Here is a 20,592-nt window from a genome sequence, read left to right on the forward strand (position 1 = left end):
GGAGGTACAGGGTCTGGGTGGAATTCCCTTTGGTGGGTTGGTGTGGACGGAATGAACTCCTTTCATGCTGTAGGGAATTCTGTAAATTGCATGCAATTTTATCTGTTGGAGGAGTAACTTTAAAAGCAAGAATAAACTGGCACCGCCATCTCTCGGGGGCACACTTCGAGGCTTGGTCCTGGCCCTGCAACCAGCACGTGGTGGGGGAAATTTCCCGGGGCTCCAATTCTCGCGAGATGCCAGGGTGGTGTCCGGGAGGACTGGCGGCTCTTCTCGCGAGACCTGACGGCCGCGAGCAGCGGCGGCGCCCCTGTGAGCCGCCAGTGGCAGCAGCCGGGAGTCTTTGTGGCGCGGTCTCCTTCGTGAAGTGATTGACGGTGAAGAAAATCATCGGTTAACGGCGGTAGGGGAGACTGTAATTGCTTTGTGTGTGTTTAATATATATATTTTTTAAAAAGGGAAAGCGAACCGCGACTTTCCAAACGAGGGGTTGGGGACGCGTCGTCAGGTTGAGAAATAGGTCGGCCGGGGGAGGGAACTACAATACCCATGAGGCTTTGGGGTGGCGCATGGGCACCATCGGATCCAGGTGCATGATTTCAAGAGAATCGTTATGCGCATGCTCAGTTATTTGTTGTGAGCTTCCTCAATCACCCTTCCACCCCCCCCCACCAAAAGTTGCTTTTTTAATTGCATTAAACCCTTAGGATAACAAAAGTAAATAATAGGATCTGCCATGACCCTGTCGAATAGTGAAGCAGATATGGGGGTGCCGGATAGCATTCTCCTGTTTTTCTCTCTCTCAGTCTTCCCTGCAGTTAGGGCACGTCCTTTGGAAGGCTGATTAACCTGCTCCTGTTCCTACTTGTGGTGCAGTGTGCTTTATTTGACCCCCCCTGGTATAGAGTGACAAGCTGATGAAGTTCCTTTTTTAAAAAAATTATCTTGCACTCCTCAGGGCAGAATCACAAGAACGTCAAACTGCCCAGAGAATAGCAATTTATACCGCAACAGTAAGTGATATTGACTAGTTGGGATGTTGACTGACTGATCAAAGTGTTGCTATGGAGAAATAAACCAGGCAGTGTATACTCCCAGTGATAATGGGAACTGCAGATGCTGGAGAATCCAAGATAATAAAATGTGAGGCTGGATGAACACAGCAGGCCCAGCAGCATCTCGGGAGCACAATATATACTCCCCTTGCCTTTCTTTCATTGTAACAGGTGCAGAGTCTGTACATGTGCACCCTTTCTGCAGAGGACAGGATCCCCTGCATATGTGTATATGTACTTTGTAGGAAACACAAGTGAGCCCAACTAGATAATCTTAAATTAGTTGATCATGAAAATGTTTGTATAATCAAGGCACAGTGTCTAATGGTGGAGACAGTGGGGTGAGGAAGATCATCAGATGAAATAAGGTTTGTGACTGTAGTTGATACAATGACCCAATTGCCATGGGACTGCAGGGACATTTCCCTCTGGGATACCCTAGGACACTCTTCATTAACTCACAACAGCACACCCCCCTCTCTTTCCTCCTCCTCGCCCCCCCCCCCCCCCCCCACCGCCAGCCCTACAGTGCCTTCCCCTGCAACCATCGAAGATGTAACACCTGCCCAGTTACCACCTCCTTCCTCAGTATTCAAGGGCACAAACATACGTTCCAGGTGAAGCAGCACTTTACCTGCACATCCCACAGTCGAGCCACTGCATTCACTGCTCACGATGTGCTTTCCCCTACGTTTGGGAAACCAAGTGTAAGCTGGGTGACCGCATCACAGAACGTCTACCTTCTGCCCACAAAAAAAAACACTCTTCCAATTTCTTACCACTTTAACACACCCCCTGTCCCCTGGCCAACATCTCTGTCTCAGGCTTGCTGTAGCATTACCAGTGAAATTCAGTGCAAGCTGGAGGAATAACACCTGGTTTTCTGCTTGGGGACCTTGCAGCCCTCTGGACTCAATATCAGCCTGCTCTCTCCCATGTCCTAGCCCCTAATCTCATGTGTGAGGCCTTGTTATCACATAGCCTGTCTTTATACGCTACCCATTGTTAACCAATAACAGCCCCCATTAACAGCTATTCACCCTCCCAGCCAGATGGTTATCCACTCCTTTGTCCAAATGTTCTTCTTTCTCTTTAGGCTGTATCCCAACCTATCGTTTACAACTCCATCACCCCACCCTACCTTCTACATGTAAACCAACATTTTCCTAGCTACAAGATAACAAGGTGTAGAGCTGGATGAACACAGCAGGCCAGGCAGCATCAGAGGAGCAGGAAAGCTGATGTTTCTGGCCTAGACACTTCTTCGCTTTCCTAGCTACCTTCAGTTCTGAGGAAGGTCGCCAGACCCAAAACATTAACTGTGATTTCTCTACAGAGATGCTGCCAGACTTGCTGAGCTTTTCCAGCAATCTCTATTGTTGTTTCTGATTTACGGCATCTGCAGATCTTATGGTTTCTATTCAGATAAGAGGGTTTTAAATTATTCAACAGTCTCACCACAGGAAGGTCTGAAAAGATATTTCCTCGGAAGCAAGTTTACAAAACTGTATAGTAACAAACACCCTGTGTTATGTAGTACACGTCACCGAACTGTTTGTCGTTCAGGACACTGTGTAAAACTAGGACACAAATTAAACTTTAATCATATCCCACTCTAGTTACATGAATGGAAATGCTGTTGCAAGAAGGAACAGGCAGTCTCTGCTTTCAAGTTGGAATTAAGTGAAACAGTTGGAAGTTAATTTCCACTTCTAGCTGACCCTGATCCTGGTTATTGTGTAACTATTAACAGAGTTTTGCTAATCTTTGTGATGCATCAGTGTCTTTTGGGACTACTAGTTACGCTGATTGTATTGTTTCCTATCAGATTAATTGTTTCAACTGCTGTCAGTGGCATTTAAGTTCATTTTAAGGGTCACTTGTTGGTGTCTGTTTTCAAAACTTAAAGTCACCATAGTTTTAACCAGGCTGTGGAGCTGCTCGCCCATGAGAGAGAGAGAGATGAGTGGTGGTTTAACCAGAAGGTCACTACCCCTTAGGTGATGGGAGAGGTTGAGAGGGACAGTTTATTTATAGTAACCTTGGCTGTTGTACGAATTGAACCCAGGTTGTTGGCATCACAACATATCACAAACCAACATAATAAAATGTGAGGCTGGATGAACACAGCAGGCCAAGCAGCATCTCAGGAGCACAAAAGCTGACGTTTCGGGCCTAGACCCTTCATCAGAGAGGGGGATGGGGTGAGGGAACTGGAATAAATAGGGAGAATGTCTAGTCAACTCAGCTACAAAGGCACCAAATGATAAAACGGTTCATTTTGTTTTTAGTTTTAGAATTCTTTGCCAGAACATGGGTGTTGGTAGGTAGGCCAGTGTTCATCTTCCATGTCTAATTGCCCTTGAGGTGGGTGTTGAGCTGCTGCCTTGAACTGCCACAGTTCATGTGTTGTAGCATCACCAACAATGCTGTCTGGAAGGCAATTTCATTATTCTGAAGTTCCAGTGAGGCCTAAACAAGTCAATTACAACAAGTCAATTTTTGTTTTTTTTTAAATAGAAGCAAAACACAGGAATGTATTTAAAACAAAATGCTGGAGAATCTAGGACAGGCAGCATCTATGGAAAGAGGATAATAAAATGTGAGGCTGGATGAACACAGCAGGCCCAGCAGCATCTCAGGAGCACAAAAGCTGACATTTCGGGCCTAGACCCTTCATCAGAGAGGGGGATGGGGGGAGGGAACTGGAATAAATAGGGAGAGAGGGGGAGGCGGACCGAAGATGGAGAGTAAAGAAGATAGGTGGAGAGGGTGTAGGTGGGGAGGTAGGGAGGGGATAGGTCAGTCCAGGGAAGACGGACAGGTCAAGGAGGTGGGATGAGGTTAGTAGGTAGCTGGGGGTGCGGCTTGGGGTGGGAGGAAGGGATGGGTGAGAGGAAGAACCGGTTAGGGAGGCAGAGACAGGTTGGACTGGTTTTGGGATGCATTGGGTGGGGGGGAAGAGCTGGGCTGGTTGTGTGGTGCAGTGGGGGAGGGGACGAACTGGGCTGGTTTAGGGATGCAGTAGGGGAAGGGGAGATTTTGAAACTGGTGAAATCCACATTGATACCATATGGCTGCAGGGTTCCCAGGCGGAATATGAGTTGCTGTTCCTGCAACCTTCGGGTGGCATCATTGTGGCACTGCAGGAGGCCCATGATGGACATGTCAGAATGGGAGGGGGAGTGGAAATGGTTTGCGACTGGGAGGTGCAGTTGTTTGTTGCGGACTGAGCGGAGGTGTTCTGCAAAGCGGTCCCCAAGCCTCCGCTTGGTTTCCCCAATGTAGAGGAAGCCGCACCGGGTACAGTGGATGCAGTATACCACATTGGCAGATGTGCAGGTGAACCTCTGCTTAATGTAGAATGTCATCTTGGGGCCTGGGATGGGGGTGAGGGAGGAGGTGTGGGGACAAGTGTAGCATTTCCTGCGGTTGCAGGGGAAGGTGCCGGGTATGGTGGGGTTGGAGGGCAGTGTGGAGCGAACAAAGGAGTCACGGAGAGAGTGGTCTCTCCGGAAAGCTGACAGGGGAGGGGATGGAAAAATGTCTTGGGTGGTGGGGTCGGATTGTAAATGGCGGAAGTGTCGGAGGATAATGCGTTGTATCCGGAGGTTGGTAGGGTGGTGTATGAGAACGAGGGGGATCCTCTTGGGGCGGTTGTGGCGGGGGCGGGGTGTGAGGGATGTGTTGCGGGAAATACGGGAGACACGGTCAAGGGCGTTCTCGATCACTGTGGGGGGAAAGTTGCGGTCCTTGAAGAACTTGGACATCTGGGATGTGCGGGAGTGGAATGTCTTATCGTGGGAGCAGATGCGGCGGAGGCGGAGGAATTAGTTACAGCATTTAAGACATTTATATAAGTAGATGAATAAGAAATATTTGGAAGGATATGGGCCAAGTGCAAGCAGGTGGGACTAGCTTAGTTTGGGATTATGGTCAGCATGGACTGGTTAGAACAAAGGGTCTGTTTCCACGCTGTATGACTATGGCTATAGAGTATGACTATGACTGAAGGCCCTCGAACCTTGCAGTGGACAAATCAATTCCAGTTCCCTCTCCCCATCCCCCTCTCTGATGAAGGGTCTAGGCCCGAAACGTCAGCTTTTGTGCTCCTGAGGTGCTGCTTGGCCTGCTGTGTTCATCCAGCCTCACATTTTATTATCTTGGAATTCTCCAGCATCTGCAGTTCCCATTATCTCTATGGAAAGAGGACTCTGTTTACATTTCAAGTCCGGTAGACTCCTCTGAAGTTCTGAAAGTTCTATATTGCAATCAAAACTTTGCTCTTTCTGCAGAAATGCCAGCCCTGCTTAGTTTCTCCAGTGTTTTCTGTCTTTCTGTCCACTTTAAAAGTAACCACTAAAATCTCCAGTATTTGAAAAATAGTGTTGTTGGCTTCCCTTCATTATGGTAAGTGACTGTTTCAGATGTGGCTGGGACCCCTTTTTGGAGACCTGCATAGCTTTCTGCAGAGCAGATAAGATGCATCCCTTGTGTGTCTTCCAAAGCAGTTGTAAAACTGATTTGTCCACTGCAAGGTTCGAGGGCCTTCAGTCATAGTCATACTCTATAGCCATAGTCATACAGCGTGGAAACAGACCCTTTGTTCTAACCAGTCCATGCTGACCATAATCCCAAACTAAGCTAGTCCCACCTGCTTGCGCTTGGCCCATATCCTTCCAAATATTTCTTATTCATCTACTTATATAAATGTCTTAAATGCTGTAACTCTACCTACATCCTCTGGAAGTTCTTGCCACAAAGGAACCATTCTGGGGAATTGTCTGCTACACCACAACTGGTACAGTTGATGTCATAAACATGCCACTGGATAAGATATTGTTTATGCTCGTGTTTAATTTCATGCCAGAATGTTTCAAAGCTTCAGTTTAAGGTTACCATCTGGAACCCGAAATCCTCTTTTAAAATAGATGTTAAAATGATGGTCTTGGGTAATTTCGTCTGATTTGTTACTTGAGTGTTCTTTTATGCGAGCCTGAGGCTTTTCAAAAGGGTGTTTTTAGTGTCTGGTGGATAAGTCCTAAAATAAAGCACCAACACCTTTTCTTATCAGCAACTTGAGGTGTTTGTAAATCTATAGCAGCTTAATTTCAGCCCTGCTACAGTCAGTGAAAACAAGGATCTTGAAAGCACTGACTAATTGTACTGAAGTCGGGGCTGAGTTCAGAGGATGGTTCGATAATTTTAATTCAAATTTCCTTGTATTTAGAAGGTCATGGAAAAAGTAAAGAGGTTTGAAGGGATCTGCACTTTCAGCACAAAAACAGCTCTGACCAATTGAAATTTTTAAAACAGAAAAGCATGCAATTTCAATATGCAAACAAAGTGCTGGAAAACCTCAGTAGGTCTGGAAGCATCTGTGGGGAGAAAGAGAGAGAAAAACAGGTAATGTTGTGAGTCCAATTTAATTATCTGTGTTCGGAGAAGGCCATATTGTGTTCTCTCTCGCCCTCTCCCTCTCTCTCTCGCCCCCTCTCTCTCTCTTTCCTGCCCCCCCACCAGATATGGAAGACCAGCTGAATTTCTCCAGCACTTTGTTTATATTTCATATCTCCAGCAGCTGCAGTACTTTGCTTTTATTTGGGGATAGATTTGTGTTGGAGAAGGGTATCGAGAGATGTGCAACATTGACCAGAAAATTGATTGATGTGCCTGGTCAAGTTGAACAATGTAACAAGCTTGACAGGTGAGGCACCCTCCTTGTTTTCTTGTGTTACACTTTTACTTGACCTATCCAGGAAGATTACCCCCTATGCAAACTCCTTAATCTAATTCCCAGTCAGGAGTTTGTCTGCAACACACTCAGCACACTGAGATGATTCAGAATCCCTGGCTACAATGGATTACTTTAAGATTATTCAGTTGGAAATGTAACCTGTAATTTTTGGATTTCACTACAATTCTTCTTACTTTTTTTGTAGCAAGCTAAACGATGTCCCTTAGATCATGGGCCAAACCATTTGTATCTGCTCTCGCGGGACAATCACCATTGATAATAAGCGCTACTTCTTTATCCAGAAGCTGGACGAAGGGTATGTATCTAAAACCACTTTTATGCTTTTTGTGTGGATTATGGCTTATTCTTGGTAAATAGCTATAATCGGTGAATTGCCTCTTTCACCACTGGAGGAGTTTGTAAAGACCATGCAGCCTTTAGTTTAGGTACACTGGCAGTTTTCTTGCCCGTAAGCACACAGATGAGGCCCTGTTAATTACATGTCTAATTTGGCTTCTCGAAGTTCTAGTGAGGCCTAAATCAATCACCTTTCCAGGTGGTGACCCAGATCTTAACAACCTCCTACATGAAGAGATTTCTCCCCCATTCTCTTCTAACTCTTGCGCCTGTTATTTATTTTCTCGCGATGATGAGAATAAACATTTTGTTTCTACTTGCTATATGAAATCCCCTCACAGTTTTCAACACACTGATTGATTAAATCTATCTCTATATCCTGATGAGACCCCTCCAAGGCCTTGGCACTCACCCTATAGTAAGGTTCTCAGAACTGTACACAGCACTCAAGTTGAGGGCTCATGAGTGCTTAGTGAAAATTTAGCATGATCTGTTAAATATAAATCAAAATTATCTTAAAGGGTGTCCGATTTAAACAGTAATGAGGAGGAATTGCTTCTATCAGAGTTGTGCATCTATGGAATTCACTACTCCAAAGAGCAGTGCTTGTCAGAACACTTAATATATTTAAGGACATTGACAGATCTTTTAATTAGTAATGGGATAAAGACTGTGGAGAGTGTGTGGGAAAATGGAGCTGATGTCAACTACGCCTGCTGTTAGTTCCTGTGTATATCCTTGTAAAGGGGTTTTCAAATTGTGCCTCTCCTCTGCATCTCCAATGTTATTGGAAGCGTAACAATATTTCAGCCATGCAGACCAGTTAGTCTAAAGGCTGAATCTTAGCTCAGCAATGAATCACCCAGACAAGCATTCACGATGTTCCATATGACATGGTTTCAGCTCCTGCTCATATATCCTGTGATGCCTGCTGGACAGTATTTGATCAGGATCAGCTTCAGCTACAGTATACCCCAGCTTCAGATCTTCAGCACAAACATTTAAAGAATTTTCAAGACTTGTAGAACTCTTTGCATGAAATACGTAATGTAGTGTAATTGCACAAATGAGTTAGACTCTCGATGTAAAGAGATAACAAAGTGTTGAGCTGGATGAACACAGCAGGCCAAGCAGCATCTTAGGAGCAGAAAAGCTGACATTTCGGGCCTAGACCCTTCATCAGAAATGATGAAGGGTCTAGGCCTGAAATGTCAGCTTTTCTGCTCCTAAGATGCTGCTTGGCCTGCTGTGTTCATCCAGCTCTACACTTTGTTATCTCGGATTGTCCAGCATTTGCAGCTCCTATTATTGCTGACTTTCGATGTGCTCTGCTGCTGGTGATGAAGGGCGACACCTTCCTAGTTCTTGGTGAAAGCAATTTGCATTTAAATAATACTTCTTAATGAGGCATAACATCCATAAGCAGAAATGGTTATAAAAACAAAATGTGGCGTAGAGGTTTAGCGTATCAGGTGAGCAAAGGCTGAGTCAAAGAGGGAAACCTTGGGGCACAGCGAGTATTGTTTTTATTTACTCATGGCCATGGATGTAGCTGACTGCGTGACATTTATTGCCCATCCTAGTAGCTTTTGTAAAGGTACCACCTTCATGACCCACTGCAGTCCATCTAACTGTAGGTAGACCCCCAGATGCCCTTGGTTAGATGGGGTGAGGGAATTTCCAGGATTTTGACCCAATGATAGTGAAGGAACAGTGATGTTTCCAAGTCAAAGGTGGTAGGTGGCTTGGAGGGGAGTTTGCCAGAATTGGTGTTTACATATCTCTGCTGCCCTTATCCTTCAAGATGGAAGTGATCATGGATTGGAAGGTGCTGTCTAAGGATCTTTTATGATTTGCTGCAGTGCATCTTGTTAGATAGTACACACTGCTGCAACTGAGCATTAGTGACAGAGGGAGTGGATGCTTGTGGATGTGGTGCCAATCAAGCGGCTGTTTTTGTCCTGGACAATGTCAAGCTTCTTGCCTGTTGTTGGTGCTGCACTCATTCAGTAAATGGGGAGTACTCCATCACACTCCTGACTTGAGTTTTCTAAATGATAGACAGGTTTTGGGGAGTCCGGAGGTGTGTTACTTCCTGCAGCATCCCCAGTCTCTGACCTGCTCTTGTAGCCACTGTGTTTATAGAGTTAACAAAGTGTGGAGCTGGATAAACACAGCAGGCCAAGCAGCACCTCAGGAGCAGAAAAGCTGACGTTTCGGGCCGAGACCCTTCGTCAGGGAGGGGGATGGGGAGAGGGAACCGGAATAAATAGGGAGAGAGGGGGAGGCGGACCAAAGATGGAGAGAAAAGAAGATAGGTAGAGAGGAGAGAATAGGTGAGGAGGTAGGGAGGGGATAGATCAGTCCAGGGAAGACAGACAGGTCAAGGAGGCGGGATGAGGTGGTAGGTAGGAAATGGAGGTGCGGCTTGAGGTGGGAGGAAGGGATGGGTGAGAGGAAGAACAGGTTAGGGAAGCGGAGACAGGCTGGGCTGGTTTTGGAATGCAGTGGGGGAAGGGGAGATTTTGAAGCTTGTGAAGTCCACATTGATACCATTGGGCTGCAGGGTTCCCAAGCGGAATATGAGTTGCTGTTCCTGCAACATTCGGGTGGCATCATTGTGGCACTGCAGGAGGCCCATGATGGACATGTCGTCTGAGGAATGGGAGGGGGAGTTAAAATGGTTCGTGACTGGGAGGTGCAGTTGTTTATTGCGAACCGAGCGGAGGTGTTCTGCAAAGCGGTGCCCAAGCCTCCACTTGGTTTCCCCAATGTAGAGGAAGCCACACCGGGTACAGTAGATACAGTATACCACATTGGCAGATGTGCAGGTGAACATCTGCTTGATATGGAAAGTCACCTTGGGGCCTGGGATAAGGGTGAGGGAGGCGGTGTGGGGGCAAGTGTAGCACTTCCTGCGGTTGCAGGGGAAGGTGCCGGGTGTGGTGGGGTTGGAGGGCAGTGTGGAGCGAACAAGGGAGTCACGGAGAGAGTGGTCTCTCCGGAAGGCAGACAGGGGTGGGGATAGAAAAATGTCTTGGGTGGTGGGGTCGGATTGTAGATGGCGGAAGTGTCGGAGGATGATGCGTTGTATCTGGAATTTGGTGAGGTGGTATGTGAGAACGAGGGGGATCCTCTGGGGGCGGTTGTGGCGGGGGTGGGGTGTGAAGGATGTGTTGCGGGAGACGCGGTCAAGGGCGTTCTCAACCACTGCAGGGGGAAAGTTGCGGTCCTTGAAGAACGTGGACATCTGGGATGTGCGGGAGTGGAATGCCTCATCCTGGGAGCAGATGCGGCGGAGGCGGAGGAATTGGGAATAGGGGATGGAATTTTTGCAGGAGGGTGAGTGGGAGGAGGTGTATTCTAGGTAGCTGTGGGAGTCGGTGGGCTTGAAATGGACATCACTTTCTAGCTGGTTAATACGTGTTTATACAGCTGGCCCAGTTGAGTTTCTTGACAATGGTATCCCCCTGAATTCAGCGATGGTAACGACGTTGAAAGTCAAGACGCAAAGGTTAGATACGTTTTTGTTACAAGATGGTTATCATCTGATATTTGTGTGATGTGAATGTTACTTGCCACTTTATCAGCCCATGCCTGGGTATTGTAGAGCCAGAGATCTACAGCACAGATGGTAAAATTTAAATTCAGTTAAAGAGAAATATTTCTTAGATTGAGTCCAGTGATTGATACAGGCTAATTGCCAAGAAAAATCCATCTGGGTTCACTAATACCCTTTTAGGGAAGAAAACTGTTGGTCTGGCTTACATGTAACTCCAGACCGACAGCAATATGATTGACTCATAATGGCTTTCTGGGCATTTAGGAATGGGAAATAAGTATTGGCCTGGCCAGTAATGCCCACATCCTGTGAATGAACAAAAGAAAAATCAGGATGGTGAGTGGCTTAGTGGGGAACTTGAAGGAGTTGTTGTTCGCATGTGTCTTTTACCCTTGTCCTTCGAGTGCTGTGTCAGAAGGCCTAGTGAATTTCTGCAGTGCAGCTTGTAGATGATACACATTGCTGCTACTGAGTGTCAGCGGGGGAGGAGTGGATGTTTGCGGATGTAGTGCCAATCAAGTGAGCTGCGTTGCCTTTGGTTTCAAGCTTCTTGAGTGTTGTTGGAGTGGCACCCATTAAAGCAAGTGGTGAGTATTCCATTGTACTCCTGAGTTCTGCCTTGTCGATGGTAGACAGGCTTTGAGTCAGATGGTGTTGCTCCTTGCAGGATTCCCAGTCTTCGACCTGATCTTGTAGCTACTGCATTTGGAAACACCCATTATGTTGATAGTGGGATTTGGCTGCTAAAGTTTCACATGCCATTGATGAACCATTGGTCATTCCAATGCATAAAAAGTCAGAATTGGAGGTGTATAGCAATGTCAGGGCTGTGGGACTAGAACTGGTTACAGAGCTTCTCATCACATGTCTTGCTTCTCTGTAGAAGACTCTTTTTTTCAGATTTTATCTGATTACATTCCTGTGAAGTGCTTTTGTTGCCTTTGGGTGATTTGAACGTGAGGATGGAAGTTGTATGCGGTATGCTAATCCTGGAATGTTCCTTCGTTATCTCTCTGGGTTTGGCACAGCTGACAGCTCTTCAGCGCGTGTGGTTGTTGTTAATGTGAGTTATGTGTAAACTGTGACTCCCTTCTCTGTTCACACACCATTCTCCCTTTTTATTTTAGGGGATTCAGTTATGTGGATCTGGTGGAGAGTGTTCAGAATGGCAAGTTCTATGCCCTGAAGCGCATCATCTGCCATGACAAAGAAGATCGCAAAAATGCGCTTAATGAGGTGGAAATGCATCGGATGTTCAACCACCCAAACATCCTGCATTTAGAAGCTCACTGCATCATGGATAAAGGTCCGAAGTGTGAGGGCTGGCTTCTGCTACCTTATATTAAGGTGGGTCTGGCAACTTCTCCATTTAGAAATCTATATAAGTTAACTCTATAGCCCTGCGAGAAGCTCCTACCTTGTTTCGACTTGCCAAAATGCAACACCTCACACTTGCCCAGATTAAACTCCATTTGCCATTTATTGGCCCACTTCCCCAGCTGATCAAGATCCCGCTGCAATTTCTGATATTTCAAGAAATGAACATGAGAGAGGTATCAGTCGTAGCACATTGTAGTAGTTTTGATCATAATCCATTTACATGTTACATAATCCAATTTTTAAAAAAATCAATAGAGTGGAAGTTGTAAATTTGGAAGGTCGAGATGATGAAGGCCAATTTGACTAAACCGAGATGTGATTGTGCATAAGTAGAGTGGAAGTGTTCTTGAAGGTGATGGGATGGAGCTAGAGAGAGTTCAGAAGAAATATGTTCCACAAAGGGAAAGGGGACTTTCATACATAGACACCCACCCTCCACCTCCAGTATACTTGCTGGGTGTCCAAGAACATACTTAATAGGATAATGCATAAAATTAAATTTAATACCAGATGCTTAGAGGTTAATGTAGCAGGAGGTCCTGAAGGAATATAGGTAGGGCAGAGGCAATTTTTTTTAAATTAGGAAAGCAAGCAGAGGATTGGAAAGTTAAAATTGAGGAAATCCCAGAGATAAGGGTTTCAGGAAGAAGTCAGGAGAATGGGATTGGGAGACATGTCAGCCATGATTGAATGGTGGTGCAGACATGATGGGCTGAATGGCCTAATTCTGCTGTCTTTTCTTATGTTTTGTAAAGATTCATGATATAATTGTATAGTTAAGGAGATGAGTTCTGAAATATTGGATTGAACACGCATTGTGAGATTGAAAATGTTTGACTGTAGATAAATTGCCACGTTTGGATGAATTCATTCCAGGCCTCAAAACACAATGAAGGTTCTGAGCATTGGTCAGTTTTGTGTGAAGGTAGGTGGCGTGTTGCTTCTAGTGACTCCACTTCATAAATACTTAAGGGTCACAAGGGGTCGATTCAGCCAATCAGTTCCATATTGGCTCATTAGGAGTAACTCAGTCAGTTCTACTCCCCCTCTCAGTCCTTGATGTCCTGAACATTTAATTTTCTTCATGTGCCTATCCAACTTCCTTTTGATTTTATTTCTGCGCACTCAGAGTCCTCCAATCGAGCCTTCCATTATATTTTTCGCTCTTAAACGAGGCCTCCAATTCTGCAGTTATTCGGCCCATTTTGAATATGAAGGGGTCGTTACGTGAGGAAACATGTCTGGGGTCATCATTGTTGAAATTTTCGCTCAACTCTATTTGATTTTCGAGGACTTCCTGTGGGGTTTAGAAGGCATGTTCACCTGCTGCCCACGATAGTGAACTGAAACTCAGCAATGCAATTATGCAGCACTTCAGTCAGAAACTGAGAAAAGGCACATTAACACCTCAGGTGGGTATCAACAGCATCTCTTCCTGAGAAGTAGGCAGACTTTTATTTTAGAGATAATGGGAACTGCAGATGCTGGAGATTCCAAGATAATAAAATGTGAGGCTGGATGAACACAGCAGGCCAAGCAGCATCTCAGGAGCACAAAAGCTGACGTTTCGGGCCTAGACCCTTCATCAGAGAGGGGGATGGGGGGAGGGAACTGGAATAAATAGGGAGAGAGGGGGAGGCGGACCGAAGATGGAGAGTAAAGAAGATAGGTGGAGAGGGTGTAGGTGGGGAGGTAGGGAGGGGATAGGTCAGTCCGGGGAAGACGGACAGGTCAAGGAGGTGGGATGAGGTTAGTAGGTAGCTGGGGGTGCGGCTTGGGGTGGGAGGAAGGGGTGGGTGAGAGGAAGAACCGGTTAGGGAGGCAGAGACAGGTTGGACTGGTTTTGGGATGCAGTGGGTGGGGGGGAAGAGCTGGGCTGGTTGTGTGGTGCAGTGGGGGGAGGGGATGAACTGGGCTGGTTTAGGGATGCAGTGGGGGAAGGGGAGATTATTTTAGTTGTGTTTCAGATTTCCTGTTTCTTTCTGAATATTCCCATCCGATCAATTTTGAAGTGACTGGCTTCTAACACTTGGTGGTGCTGTGCAGTTATCCTTGCATATTGCCACCTGCTACAGTACTGCAAGCAATGTTGCAATAAAGTGCTGTCAAAATTCACAAAGCAAGGAAAAATAAGACTTACAATTAATAAATTATTAAAAAATAAACCCTTCAGGAGCAGAAAGCTCTGATTTCGAACCAATAAAATATTGAATTTAGGTGGCCCTTTAACATAATAAATATGTTCCAAACCATTAGTGGTCAACGCTGATGCCATCATTAGATGGAGAACCCCACATGGGTGTGCAGAATTAGTGTATTAGAATGTATCTGCTGGCCAGGGGCTCAATTACCAGAATTGGGAAACAGAGGAGGGTGGCAAGGAATTATACAACTTGAATTGACTCATTTTCAATGTAAATGCGAGCCCCTCAGTGAGTAATTTGCTAATTTTATGAAATATCTGAAAAGGTTCAGCATATGATCCCTTTCTGAATTACCGATCTGACCCTGTTGGTGTCTGCGTTCTGATCAAATGCAGAGCTTAGTGGCAACTCTGTGTGTATGCAAATAGTACCCAGCAGTCACCTTTAATGGCACTGCATTGGGAAGGCGAGTTTCATAACAAAGTAAAATTCAACACACTGTAGCATAAAGTGAGAACAGGCAGGTAAGGAGATGATTGATTGAAAACTTGATCAGAAGGTTAGGTATTTCTCAGTGTAAATGAAGGTAGGAAGTAACTTTGGATCTTAGCATGATAATGAAGGAAACTACTATGTGAGATAGAAAGGAATGGTAAGGTATGGTGCAACACTGACAATTGGAATGAAAGACAACAGAATTTTGAGTGTGGACATAAGCATAAGCGGCACGTGCTGCTTTGTCTCCTTTTAAGTTGTAAATTCTGTGTAATATTTGATTTCATACGTTGCCTAATTTGTCTGCAGTTCATCCCACAATGATTTACACACAATGATTTACCTTTGATATATACACAGAGCAGTCAGCTGCACACACAGATTCCAGAAGCAGCAAATGAAACTAATGAGCATCTGATTAGTTAGCGTTTATAAGATTCCTGGGGAGAGCATCCTGCTCTGGTTTAGGTAATGTCACTGGATCTTCTACAACTGTCTGAATAGGCAGGCAGGCCCAAAGACACAAATTGCTGGAAAAACTCAGCACATCTGACAGCATCTATGGAGAGAAAGGACAGTTAATGTTATGGGCCCAGTGACCCTTCCTCAGAACTGATAGGCGGATGGCAGCGGTTTAACATCTCGCCTGAAACGTGGCTCCTTTTGGCTAAAGAAATAACTTGTCATGAAATGTTCTACGTAACTGCATCCAACATCCCAAAGTGCTTATTACCAATTTAGCATTTGGGAAGTGTAATTGTTTTGGGAATTGAGCAAGATCTAACAAAGGGCAATGCAACATCCCTCCTTTTGTGATGTTGATTGGGAGACAAAATATTAGCTAGCTCCCAGCTCTTCTGAATGGTAACATGGGATCTTCTGTGTGCCCTTCAGAGGCCGGACAGAATCTTGGTTTAACTTCTGATCTGAATAATGGCATCTGTTAATGGTGCAGTGTGAATGCGCTATGCACTGAGCAGTGACTGACAAAATAGCAACGCAATCAACAGTCATTCTCGATTACACACAGAATCATTTACACCACAAGAGTAACACTGTTTTTGATTTCATTCTTCCCCTTCACAGAACGGCTCATTGTGGATAGAACTGGAGAAGCTCAGGGATACCAATTGTTTCATGCCTGAGGAACGCATCTTGAAGATTTTCCATGGAATCTGCAGAGGGTTGAAAGCCATCCATGACAAGGGCTATGCACACAGGTAAATCTTCTCATCTTGTTGGTGGTTTTTTGTATTGAGTGTATGCCAGCCATTTCACAGCAAACAGCATTCTCTGCTTCACGTGGTCATGGATTCGGGTTCCGTTCCACAGAATGGAGGCCGCAATCCAGGCTGAAGTCTCCCTGCAGTGATATATGTATCCTGCAGTTACAAAGCTGTTATCTTCTTGCGGGATATTAAACCAAGATCCTGCCTGCCCTCACAATGGATGTGAAAGATCTCAAAGCACTATTGTTGGGAAAGGAATGGGAATTGCACAGAGTCGATAATTATCCCTTGACTGACCTTGCTAAAATGTCATCTGATCTTTATTATGCTCTTCTGTGAGAGATCATTATCAAGCTGGAAACGGTTCAAAAAAAGATTTACCAGGATGTTGGGTGGCACGTTGGCTCAGTGGTTAGCACTGCTGCCTCACAGTGCCAGAGACCCGGGTTCGATTCCATCCTCGGGTAGCTGTCTGTGTGGAGTTTGCCCGTGATTCCTGTATCTCTGTGGGTTTCCTCCGGGTGCTCAGGTTTCCTCCCTCAGTCCAAAATTTGTACGTTAGGTGGACTGGCCAGGCTAAATTGCCCTTAGTGTTTAGGGATGTGCAGATTAGGGGGTTGGGCCTGGGAGGGATGTTCTAAGGGTAGGTGTGGACTTGTTGTGCCAAAAGGCCGATTTCCACACTGTAAGCGTTCTGTCTATGTTCCCGGGAATGGAAGCTTTGAGTAACAAGGAGAGGCTGAGACTTTTTTCACTGGAAAATAGGAGGTTGAGGGGTGACCTTTATTGACGTTTATCGAATCATGAGGCTCATAGATATGATGAATAGCGGGTGCCTTTTCTCTAGGTTGAGGGAAAAAGGACATGAGGGGCAATGTTTTTAGAACAGTTCATGTGTGGAGTGAATCTCACAGAGGAGGTGGAGGGTGTGGGTGGAGTTGTAACACTTATAAGCTATTTGGATAAGTACATGAATAAGAAAGGTTGGGAGGGATATAGGCCAGGCACAGGCAGGTGGGACTTGTTTAGTTTGGGAACATGATTGGCATGGACTGGTTGGACCAAAGACTCTGTTTCCATGCTGCCTGACTCTATAAATACTGCATTCCAACATTTACAGTGACTAAGTATCAAAATTACTCGATGTTTGTAAAGAGTTTCGGGATGCCCTGTTCTCTATACTGAAGTTGTCCAAACATTTTGCACGTGGGTCACATATCCGTTTTTGTCTGACTTTGGGGAGGATGAACCGATTCCAAAAAGAAAACGTTCGAGACAAAAATAACCATGGTTTCAGAAATAAAACCATTTCAAAGCAGTAAATTGTGAAAGTTAGAAGTCACACAACACCAGATTATAATCCAATAGGTTTATTTGAAATCACAAGCTTTTGGAACCCTGCTTCTTTGTCAGGTGCCTTCACCTGACAAAGGAGCAGTGATACAAAAACTTGTGATTCAAATAAACCTATTGGATTGTAACCTGGTGTCATGTGACTTCTGACTTTGTCCATCCTAGCCCAACACCGGCACCTCCACATCACAATAAATTGTTAATTTAACTAAAATGAGTAATTTTTTTAAAAACCATTAAAATTATAAAGCTGCTGAGTTAATTAATTAAACACTTTTGTTTTTGTGCCTTTTTAGTTAAGAATTAAATATGGTAAGAGAATAACTAAGCCCCAAATTCTGGTCACGAGGGAAGCAGATGGTGACCGCGGCTGAAGTAACGTGCACCTGGTCAGCAATTCCCAGCTTCTTTTTCCCTCTGACCCAAACATCCTGTCAATCATAGTTACACCACTATTTCTGTGACCACTTGTGGTGCACAGGACTCAGGCTGAATGAGGTGACCTGCATTTGCATAGCTACTAGCTTTTTCAACTAGAGGCTGTTTTTCCCTTCATTTGCTGCTAAACTTATCTGCACAAAATATGGGAGTAAACACCTTCTGGTCAGACAAGCATTTCTTCAGACAAACTGCCTTTTCCACTTGGAGATGCAAGTGGTTGTAAGTAGGATAGGACACTCTTGGGGGGCCATGTCCTGGATCATGAGCAGCTGTGGGACAAACCTGCACTATAGGCATGCAGATACTTAATGTCATTAATTATTTACTTCCTCCCAGGGACTTGAAGCCCACCAATGTTCTCTTAGATGACAATGAGCAACCTGTGCTGATGGATCTGGGATCAATGAATAAGGCAAGAATTGAGGTGAAAGGGTCACGAGAGGCTATGACAATCCAGGTAAAGCTGACTGGGGTGAAGAGAATTCACGTAGTCTATTTTATTGTATTTATTTAATAATAAATTTGAAGCATCATAGCTAAGAATGCTGAATGAGGGCTCATGTAGCCACATTTGTGAGGCATTGCTGATTTCCCTTTTCCACTATTGGAAGCCTAGTGTGTCCAAAGCCTGGTCTGTGACAGTGGTAAAGCACTCTAACACGAGTCCCAGCAGTCGTCTTGCATCCCAGTACGTAAAAATAATTTTATTCACTTACAATGAGCAGGAAGTGAAAGTCACCATAATCCCAGAGTTGCACTCGCATTAGAGAGAAAGAGAGAGACAGAGACAGAGGACGAGTGGTGAATTTAACCCAAAGGTCACCCCTTTCGGGTGAGAAGCGAGAATGAGATGATGGGCCATACCCAGTGACATAGAACATAGAACATTACAGCACAGTACAGGCCCTTCGGCCCTCGATGTTGTGCCGACCTGTCATACCGATCTCAAGCCCATCTAACCTACACTATTCCATGTACGTCCATCTGCTTATCCAATGACGACTTAAATGTACCTAAAGTTAGCGAATCTACTGCCGTTGCAGGCAAAGCGTTCCATTCTCTTCCTAGTCTCTGAGTAAAGAAACCACCTCTGATATCTGTCCTATATCTTTCACCCCTCAATTTAAAGCTATGCCCCCTCGTGCTCACCGTCCCCATCCTATGAAAAAGGCTCTCCCTATCCACCTTATCTAACCCTCTGATTATTTTATATGTTTCAATTAAGTCACCTCTCAACCTTCTCTCTAATGAAAACAGCCTCAAGTACCTCAGCCTTTCCTCGTGAGACCTTCTCTCCATACCAGGCAACATCCTAGTAAATCTCCTCTGCACCCATTCCAAAGCTTCCACATCCTTCTTATAATGCGGTGACCAGAACTGTACGCAATACTCCAAGTGCGGCCGCACCAGAGTTTTGTACAGCTGCAGCATAACCTCTTGGTTCTGGAACTCGATCCCTCTATTAATAAAAGCTAAAACACTGTATGCCTTCTTAACAGCCCTGTCAACCTGGGTGGCAACTTTCAAGGGTCTGTGTACATGGACACCGAGATCTCTCTGCTCATCCACGCTACCAAGAATCTTACCATTAGCCCTGTACTTTGCCTTCCGGTTACTCCTACCAAAGTGCATCACCTCACACTTGTCTGCATTAAACTCCATTTGCCACCTCTCAGCCCAGCTCTGCAGCTTATCTATGTCTCTCTGCAACCTACAGCATCCTTCGTCACTATCCACAACTCCACCGACCTTAGTGCCATCTGCAAATTTACTAACCCATCCTTCTACACCCTCATCCAGTCATTTATAAAAATGACAAACAGCAGTGGACCCAACACAAACCCTTGTGGTACACCACTAGTAACTGGTCTCCAGGATGAACATTTCCCATCAACTACCACCCTCTGTCTTCTTTCAGCAAGCCAATTTCCGATCCAAACTGCTATATGTCCCACAATCCCATTCCTCTGCATTTTGTACAATAGCCTATTGTGGGGAACCGTATCGAACGTCTTGCTGAAATCCATATACACCACATCAACTGGTTTACTCTCATACATTCTGACCTCAGCCATTACGGAATTGCAGGCATCGCTGCGTCGCAAGCCAGCCATCCAGCTAGCTGAACTAACAATGGATGAATGATTGAATGAAAGCCGTCAGGATTAAACTGAGGTACCTCTGCTGCCCTGAACAGAATCAGATTCACCCGACCTTTGCAGATTTCAGAGGATCACTGACGTAAAGCATTGCCTTAACACATCAGCCATTTTCTCTTCTGAAAATTTCCCTACAGTATCAAATTAGAGGATAGAATCACAACACCACATTAGTAAACTATGGAATTAATATATATTTGGCAAATTAGTGGCAACATAAATAAGTGTGAGAAGGTGCACTTTGAAAAGATGGGTTAGTGTTTGATGTAAGAACAGAGATCCAGGATTACAGATAGATTAATCACAGAAAATAGTAACACAGGTTAACAAGACCGTAAACAAGTCATTTCTAACAAGGTTGAGTTGAAAAGCAGCGAAGTTAACATTAATCTTGGATGAAGCTTTATACTCCCAAGAATGGTCTACCCAGTGTACGGTTCTGGTCTCTGTGTTGCAAAAGGGACACAGGCAGTGGGATAGGTATAAGAAAGATTGAGGACGATACTAGACCCAAGAGAAAAGACTGAACTGGATTCGCATCACAAGAAAAGCAAAGATTAAGGGGTTATCTTGAGATTATGAAGTACAGACTTGGAGATGTTTCCACTTATGTGAGAGACTGAAAACAAAAAGATAGTCACTAACGTATCCAGTGGGGATTTGAGAGGACACATCTTTGC

At 45.0% G+C, this 20,592-nt stretch overlaps 1 protein-coding gene across 1 annotated transcript in view; it reads left to right on the plus strand.

Annotated features, from left to right (window-relative positions):
* Nucleotides 1-291: 291 nt before the first annotated feature.
* The window catches only part of stk16 (serine/threonine kinase 16), a 28,572-nt gene continuing 8,271 nt past the window's right edge, over nucleotides 292-20,592 (plus strand). Inside the window, exons 1-5 of the mRNA XM_048534278.2 lie at nucleotides 292-403; nucleotides 6,998-7,108; nucleotides 11,839-12,058; nucleotides 15,817-15,950; nucleotides 18,090-18,210. Of these exons, the coding sequence (XP_048390235.1) occupies nucleotides 7,023-7,108; nucleotides 11,839-12,058; nucleotides 15,817-15,950; nucleotides 18,090-18,210 (561 nt within the window). The 5' untranslated portion in view covers nucleotides 292-403; nucleotides 6,998-7,022. The remainder of the gene's footprint in view (nucleotides 404-6,997; nucleotides 7,109-11,838; nucleotides 12,059-15,816; nucleotides 15,951-18,089; nucleotides 18,211-20,592) is intronic.

The sequence above is a fragment of the Stegostoma tigrinum genome, chromosome 7, assembly GCF_030684315.1.
Source record: "Stegostoma tigrinum isolate sSteTig4 chromosome 7, sSteTig4.hap1, whole genome shotgun sequence".
Taxonomy (NCBI): Eukaryota; Metazoa; Chordata; class Chondrichthyes; order Orectolobiformes; family Stegostomatidae; genus Stegostoma; species Stegostoma tigrinum.